General features: G+C 60.0%; 1 protein-coding gene across 1 annotated transcript; it reads right to left on the bottom strand.

The window, feature by feature from the left end:
* Positions 1-1,908: 1,908 nt before the first annotated feature.
* LOC104281980 (aquaporin-5-like) lies at positions 1,909-4,979 on the bottom strand. The gene is made up of 4 exons (XM_009880046.1): positions 4,617-4,979; positions 3,029-3,193; positions 2,678-2,761; positions 1,909-2,094 (listed from the first exon to the last, which is right to left on the bottom strand). Exons 1-4 carry the CDS (start codon positions 4,977-4,979, stop codon positions 1,909-1,911), a joined length of 798 nt encoding a protein of 265 aa, XP_009878348.1.
* Between the last annotated feature and the right edge of the window lie 3,219 nt (positions 4,980-8,198).

The raw sequence follows: 8,198 nt of genomic DNA, 5'->3' as shown, positions 1-8,198 counted from the left end.
GAGCAGGCGCTGGGCGAGCCTGCCCTGCCCCAGCCCCGGGCTTCGCTGTGGGTCGCTCCGTGGGGGCCGTCTCGGGGGTCCGGAGGTGCTTTAGCGTCTCCCTGGGGCTGGCGGCTGCAGAGCATCTCCTGCGCCCCGTCAGCCTGCTGCCCTCTCCCCAGGAGAAAGGGGATTAATGGTCTTCTCCCTCGTGGAAGGGGAAACTGAGGCACGGGAGGGCCGTCGGTCTCAGCCCGTCCCGGAGGAGGGGTGAGGTGGGGGGGGTCGAGGCGGGCTGCGGGGCTGCATTTTTACCTTCCTAGCTCCGCTGCTGACCTGTGTGCCCCAAACTGAGGGGTTTTCCACCTCCTTTTTTCCTCCCGCTTGTCACCGACCTCTTCTCTCGACAACCGGAGGGGCGAAGGAAAAGGAGGGAGGAGGCTCTGCTGCTGCCCGGACCCTCGCGGCGCCACGGCCTGGGCTGCGGATCTGCTTAAGGCACGCCGAAACGTCGGTGATGCCGCTCGTCCCCCCCGGCGCCGCCGCGCTACGGCGGCATAACCCGTCCGATGGGGATGGAGCTGCATCCGGGACCGGGGAGGTCCCGGGAGAGCATCTCCCACCCCCTCGGGGGTCTGCGGGCGGCGGAGTCCTCATCTTCGCGGCGAGAAGAGGGGAGAAGAGGGAAGAGGTTTTGCGCGGGGATGGATTTAGGGAGCTGCTGGGACGGTGCCACGCGCGGCGTCCCCGTGCCCGGGTCAGGAGCGCGGCGCTCGTTGGCAGAGCGTTGCGGCAGAACTGGAAGAGCAAGGGCTCCGGCGGAAGGTCAGGGCGAAGGTGTGGGTTTGGGGGAGTGTTGTGGGTCAGTTTTTGAGGGCACCGGCGGAGCCGTCTGGGAGAACTGGTACGGCAGAGAGCCGTGCCTGAGTCAAACCGGCGAAGGGTGTGAAGGATCGCCGCGGGCTCCTCCCAGCTCATGCCACCCCCGGAGATGGGCTTCAAACCGCCCTGGACCCGGCGCTCTGTCGCGGAGCACCTCCCCCCACTCCAACACCGGTGCCCGTTTCTCGTTCTGGGGACTAATGGCTATCGCCTCCCCACCCCCCCGCGCGCGGTGCCGGCCGCCCCGGGGTTCGGGGTCCGAGCGCTCGCTCGCTCTTGCCCCGGCAATTTGGGATGGCTCTGCATCCAGCATCACCCATTTTTCTTTGCTCCTCAAGTCTGACACCCAAGCGGATTTGTGCCCCTCGCTTTTTTTTTTTGTTTTGTTTTGTTTTGTTTTTTAAATTTCCTTTATTCACTCACAATAAATAATATCCTATATTACAAAGATCTCAACACAAAATCCAAAAAAATCACGTCCTTTCTGCAGCCACCAACAAACAAGGACGCACCGGCTAACGCGTGAAAGAGCATCTATGAGCAGCGTGGGCCCCGTGGCGGGGAGAAAGCGGGGGATTTTTGCTGCACCCACCTGCCCGAAGCGGTCATTCTTCTTTGCTGGTATCTACGCGGCGGTTCCATCCCCTGGGCCACCAGACGCAGGGGGTGAAATCCTGCGTGCGCCAGAACGCGCGGTCCCGGACCTCTGAAAATGATGCAGAATTTGCGCCTGGGAGGGCAGGGACGCGGCCGAGGGGGTGGAAAAGCACAGCCGAGGGGCTGCCCTGGGCTGAGCCTCCTTCGCTGGGCTGAGCTGGCTGCAGTTAAGCTAGGAGAGGTTCTAGCGCTCGCGCTCACGTAGAGGGATTATATACACAGACGCTGCAATACTCCTTTCTTTCTTAGTCGCAGATGGTCTTTGAGTTATGAGACTTTAGCTTAAGAGTCTACTGTAGCTGGATGTGTTCGTTGTCTGTCTTCGGTGCACACATGAGCCCATGTGTGGGGCTTCTTCCCCTCTTTTTGCTTGGTTTTTTCCAACTGTTCCTACGGCGGGGTCAGCTCCATGGACTTCTTCCTCTCCTCTCGGTGCTCTTCCCACTCCTCCTCTGACTCGTAGGTGCCCTTGACAATGGCGACCCTATCTGACATGTTCATGCAGTAGGGGACGAGGATGTAGAAGTACAGGAGAGCGGCCAAGCAAGCCCCAAGGATGGGTCCAACCCAGAACACCTGGAAAGCGAGAGGGGAGAAGGTGAGAGCAGGGCTTGGAGGCGGTCCGACCATCACACCAGCATCCCTCGCTGCTCCGCGTCTCCTAACCCATGGAGGGATGCAAATACCGGTTGCAGGACACTTCTTGGGCTGGAATGCCCTCAGCCTTTGCTTGCTGAAGACATCGAGCTCTTTGTGAGCGCGGAGATGCGGTGTGCTGGAAAGGAGGCACCAAGCCTGCTCCGCGAGGCTGGGTCTGAGCGAGTGGGTCCACTGGGCGAGTGGAAAGCCTAAGCTGGGCTTCTCTGTGGGCTTTGTTGACCTCAGATGATGCCCTACCTCAGTGCGCACCGTCACACGGGGGGTTTATGCTTGTCCCCACGCTGGCTCTGTGCCGTGGGGCCGACCCGTTCCCCGTGCATCAAGGCGGGGACAACCTCCCTCGTTCTCCAGCCCCATTTTATCCTTCCAGGCCCGGAATGGGCTCTCAAACACCCAACCCTGTAGTCCCCATGGCAATCGCTGCCCTCTCCCCTCGTTGCCCGCATCTGATCCTGGCGGCCTCCCGGCCAGCCCGTCCCGGCGCGCTGCCGATGCTCACCCAATGCGCCGGGCTGAACTTCCTCACGATGACCGCCGGCCCGAAGGACCGGGCTGGATTCATGGAGCAGCCGGTGAAGTAGATCTGTCAGTGTGGAAAGGAGAGCGGGTTAAGGTCCATCACGCCGCTTAGCAGATATGACCAACTCTTGAGAAGCAGGCAACGAAATGGCCCCCGATGCCGTCTCTCTTGCAGAGCGGTGCTGATCCCCCCATCACCACGGAGAAGCCCCGGCACGTCCCGTGTCGGCTCCCCCAACGCAGTTCCCTCTTAGACCAACCTCACAAGAGTATTTTGGGGAGCCCCGTCCTTGCGGGACCCTCTGCCCTGTCCTCCTCCCTGGACACTCACCCCCACCAAGTGGCCTACGGCGACGGAGAGGCCGATGGACAGTGCCGGGGAGCCCACGTTGCCGTTCCTCCGGTTGTCTGTGGATGCGAAGATGCACGCCGCCAGCTGGAAGGTGAGGATGATCTCCACCACGAGGGCCTGGCCCGGGGTCGTGTTGTTGTTGAGCTGTGAACCACCGAGAGCGACAATAATTAACCATCCCTGGAGCTCGGCGCCACTGGGAGGGCTCTTAGGGGCTTTGCTGGTGAATTTGGGTCGGCAAAGCCATGTGGGACCCTCGGTGCCCTGCCCGGCCCTGGGGCACAAGGTGCTGTGCTGACCACTGCTCGGGCTCACGGCTCCTGTCCCTGAAAGGGAAGAAATGATCTTTCTTTCTGCTCAATGCTCCAAAAATCTGTCTCTGCCCCGAACCCCACCCTTCCCGGCAGCTCTCCACATCTCCCCTTCCTTCTCCCCGCAACGCTCAGCGCCTTCCCACCAAATCCCACACCGATTTGTCTCTCTTTTCCTGCGTCTCTTTCCCCCTCGATCCTTGCAAGCTGTCGGATGCTGACTCTTCTCCCCTCTGCTTTGTGGACCACCTCCCCGGGAGGCTGAGGAGCAGCCGGCGGCCACCAGCGAGGGGCACGGGACGAAGGGTGAGGGTCGGGATGAAGGTTGGGGTGCAGTCGTGGGGGGGTAAGACGGGCTGTTGTTGTCCCAGTGCCTCCGCACCAACCACCAGGGGCCGTCAGATGGACTTGACCCCACGGGGCGTGCGAAGGACAAAGCCACCCAAACCACCGCAGCTTGTTTTTGAGCTAAAGCCGACTGGTTTGGGACGGGGAGCGTCTGGGAATAAGATGCGTTGCAGCACCTCGTCCTAGTGACCGACCCCTCTGCGACGTGTCAGCGCTGCTCCGGGGGGTCCAGACGTGGCCCCGGTTGGAGCGGTGGTAGCTCCACCGCTCCCATTTCAGGTGGTTTCCCAGCGCTGCCCCAAGGGTTTGAGACCTGCTCCTCATCCCTGCTTATCTCAGAGGGTCCCACCGTCTCCCCCTCCTCCTCCGGGAGCAGCCCCTGCCACCCGCAGCCTCTCCGCACCCTCCCGCGCCCTGCTCCTTCTTCAGCTCTTCTCCACCACCTCTCTCCATCCACCTCCGTTTCCCGGCTCCCCCGACGCGCTGGTTACAGTGGGCTTCCGCTCCCCCTGCCCATACTGGTTTGACTGGTCTCTGCTCCCTGCCCTCCCCTCTCCGTCCTGGCGCAGCTCCTGTCCCAACACTAATCTCCAGGTGGAGAGGATGCAGTCAAGAACATCCCAATGGTGCGGGTGACTCACTGGGGCCCTTAGGATAAAGGAAGCGCTTATTAAGGAGGAAAAAACTATGCCATTCATTACCCCGCACAATAAAGCTGTCATGTCAATATTCTGCTGGCTACGCCGGTGTTTGCTTCTATCCCATCCCCGTGCGTGCAGGACGATGTGCCGAGACCAACCGACCTGACGGATTTGGCTCTCCGGCTCGGCGCCGGCACCACCTCCTGGCTCGGAAGGAAAGGAAAGCCCGCACGGCACGGTGAACTATCTCCAGGTCGGGAGACTTACCGCGTTGATGGCCAAGTTGCCACGGGTATTGACGGGCGTCACGCCGTAGAGGATACCAGCCCCGGCGATGGCCCCGACCAGTTGGGCGATCACGTAGAAGAGGGTCCGGAGGAAGGAGATCTGGTTCCCGACAAAGAAGGCGATGGTCACCGCCGGGTTGATGTGGGCGCCGCTGATGTGGCCGAACGCCTGCACCAACGTACCGATGGCCAGGCCGAAGGCCAGCGAGATCTGCAGAATGCTGGGGAGGGCGGACGGCCACTTCAGGGCTGAGCCGAGGCCGATGAAGACGAAGATGAGCGTGGAAATGAACTCGACGAAGACGGACCGAGCGAAGGCCAGGGTTAATATTTCCTTCTTCATGGTGGGAGCGGGTGGAGGGCAGCTAGGGAGGAAGAAAGTTGAGGTTTCCTCTGTCTCCAGGCTCTTCTGTCTGCACCCAGTTGTGGGGCCATACCTATCTATATATGCAAGAGCAGCAGGGAGCTGTGTTACAAGGCGGTGGGTGGAGCCAGGGAATTAGCCAGCCCTCCCAAATTATCATGTGAAACTGGAAAAGTTTCCATCTGAAAATAACTTCGGAGCCTCTTGGTGAACCAGTGACTCAGAAATTGGTGGCATTTCTTTCTCCTTCCCTCTGCAAACAAAGAGCCCCTATAGGGTGTCTCTGTGGTCGTTAGATAACGCGGTTGCATAACGATGCTGTGCTCCCTCCTCTGATTTCCCCTTTTACTACCTCTCGCCAGGTGCTGGCTGTTTCGTTAGAGGTGTAGTTAATCCTCCCTTCCTCTCTTGTCCTCGCAGACTGGAGAGGAGCGTATTTCTCTTTGAGAGGTCCTGTTGCCGGAGGAGCTCTGCCGGGGCGGATTCGACACGGGATGTCGAAACGTAAAGCGAAGTTAAGGACCTGGAGCTGCTCCCAGGCTGCCAAAGCAGCTCCACGCCAGGAACCGAGTGGCTTGCCACAGTCCTGGGAGCAGGGCAGGGTTTCGGGGGACGCTTTGCCTGGCCGAGGAGCTGTAGGCAAGCCGGGGCTTCTTTGGGATGCCTGGAGGGACGCTGAGCGGGATGGCGCCGCTCGGGTACGGAGGGCTGATGGCCGCAGAGCCCCACCGGGACCTCTCTGCTCTGCTGCTCCCTACAGAGCACCGGCCGTGGGTTCGGGCGGTCGGGGGGTGTCTCCTACCCCTCTCATCTCCGGCCCTTTTCTCTTTTCTTTTCGCCTTTCAAGCTGTTGCTCAACGAGGTCAATGGTTTCGCTCTTGGGAACGCCAAGCGTAAAGCCATGGGCTTTGCATGGACACGGGCCACGTCTGCGTGTCTCCTTTCATGTTCCCGTGGCGCTGCCTTCCATCCTAAACCCGTCCCGCTGCAGACCCTGGGCTGGCAGGGAGCGGAGGGGGGAGGCTCTCCGCGCCGAGCTGTCGGGGACTGAGGTTTTGGGGCGGAAAAAGGCTCCGGTGACACCGAACAATGAATTCTTGGTTCCCTCGTAGTCCTTGCAGCCTCGCGCCAGGATTAAAATTTTACTTATTCATTTATTTATTTTAAAAAATGGGTTTGGGCGCCAGATCTCCTCTCCTCGCTTGGTTGATGGCATCGTGCCTCTCCCAAGCGATGCCATCTCTCCGTGCCTAACGCGGCGAGCCCGGGTTGGGGTTACCGCAGCTGCCGCCGCAGAGGCGGTCGCGCTCCAGCTACGCGGTGAGCAAAGCTCTGCGTGCAGGAGACGGGTAAAACCATTTCAAGCCCTCTTTAAGTTTAAAAAGCACTAAAAAGTTGCCTTGACTGCTGCCTTCTGGTGGGCGCAGTCAGACCTGCACGCGCTCGGAGGGGTCACCAGCCGGGAGGGATTCCTCTTCAAGGAAGAGGGGACTTCTTCCTCCAGAGCCGAAAATAAATGAGCCTTTCTCCTCCAGCCGTGCCCAAAGTCCTGAGCTCAGCAAACAGACCCGGAGAGTCTCGAGGGACGGAGGATCCGTTACAGAATTAATTCCCGATAATGGTTTTCTCCTGGTTCTGCTGATCCCGGGGAAGATTGCAGAGTTAAAGACCAGACCTGTTATCCTAGAAACACCTGGTCCGTTGGCACGTTTTGGTGAAAGTTTTGCAAGCGGGTGTTTCAAGACACCCTGGACTGACTCCAGCTGGAGTAATTGCTCACCGCTTCCCTTCAGCCCTGCCGGTGGCTCCGGCTGGATGAAACGCGCCTCGGTCCCATCCCCCAAACCCTTTCGTAAGGATCTCCCTCCGAGGCGGCCGCGCTTCGCCGGCGGCTCCTCCGCCACACGCCCGGCTTTAGCTAAAACGCAGCGGTGAGCCAAAAAGATGCTCTCCCGGGTTCCCGGCTGCGGGTCACAACCTCTTAGCAAAATCCTCCGGCGGACTAAGGAGATATGATCAAATCGGGTCAGGAACGATGGGGAAAAACTTCCGGAGACAAACAAGGCGTTTCTCTAACAACACGCCGCGCAAAACCTATTTTCCCGAGGCTGTTTGCTCGGCTTTCCTCTCCGGGGCATTCCCGCCCGGCTCCTGACGGCGTTGGGCAGGCGCTGGGACGGCTCCTCTTCCTCTCCCCATCCCTCCGAGGATCTCGTACCGACTGAAAGTGCCCTTTGATGTGTCAGCCGAAATTGCGTTGGGCGAGATGCTGAGCAGGCGTTGCGCCGGTGCCTGCTGACAGACGGACACCTGACGTTGGTGGGGTCACCCGCGCCTCCTTTCACCCCTAGGCTGTGGGGGAAAGCAGGCCAGGAGGCTTCGTGCAAGGAAGGACGGGTTCAGCCATCCTCCTCTTCCTCCTCCTCCGGGCAAAGGAGACAACCAAAACCCACCCATGTCTACCGCTCAACCGCGGGGCCGCACCGTTTGGGGACGCCGCCGCCAGAGGGGGACCCCACCGCTGGGGTGGGATGAAGGATGCTCGGGTGGGAGGAAGGCTGCTGGTGCCTCATCCTCACCCGGGGCCCTCCCGAGGCTCTGCCTCACCCAGGGAGGCGTGTGTTATTAACTGAGGACGTGTGTCAGTCCCCGTCGTCCCCGCTTTGCCGGGTTCGTTTTCTGAGCCCGCGGAAACGGGGACGCTATTAATTTGTCGCTGCGGCGGCGGCGGCAGCCCGGGTTTCTGAGGAGTTCAGCTTCATGTTGGACCTCAACGCCCGGCAGATGGTATCGCAGGTGGCCGAGTTTGGATCATAAATGCTGCTGAGAGCCGGACCAGCTTTTGTTTCCTGACAACCCCCCGCTCCTCCACCCGGCTTTGTGTCGTGATCAAAACTGGCACAATAACACAAGCACGAATAATAATAGTAACAGGAGACAACTCCTTCCGCTGGAATCTGGGATTAGTTGGGATTAGGTGGCCAGAGGAGAAAGTTTGGTTGGGTTTGCTTTTAAGAGAAAGGGTGTTTCTCGCTGGCTCAGCTCTGGGAGTTTGCGGCAAGGCGAAAAGGAAAAAAGAAAACAAAACAAACCCAAAAAACAAACAACCTACTGGGAACGAGAAGTAGAGCAAGAAGTAGGAAACTTCTCCCTCCTCATCCTCCGTCCCTGGGGCTGCGCCTTGCCGTGGTGGTAGGG

Source organism: Charadrius vociferus, unplaced genomic scaffold, assembly GCF_000708025.1.
Source record: "Charadrius vociferus isolate BGI_N301 unplaced genomic scaffold, ASM70802v2 scaffold932, whole genome shotgun sequence".
In the NCBI taxonomy this organism is placed as follows: Eukaryota; Metazoa; Chordata; class Aves; order Charadriiformes; family Charadriidae; genus Charadrius; species Charadrius vociferus.
Note: the sequence above shows the minus strand (reverse complement) of the source record. Positions and strands in the feature narration are given on the sequence as shown.

Bases quoted from the DNA above. Each gene is read 5' to 3' on its own strand.
- LOC104281980 (XM_009880046.1), bottom strand. From the start codon at position 4,979: ATGAAGAAGGAAATATTAACCCTGGCCTTCGCTCGGTCCGTCTTCGTC. The intron at 3,194-4,616 runs GTAAGTCTCCCG...GGTGGTTCACAG, and splicing joins GCAACTTGGCCATCAACGCG to CTCAACAACAACACGACCCC. The intron at 2,762-3,028 runs GTGAGTGTCCAG...CCACACTGACAG, and splicing joins CCGTAGGCCACTTGGTGGGG to ATCTACTTCACCGGCTGCTC.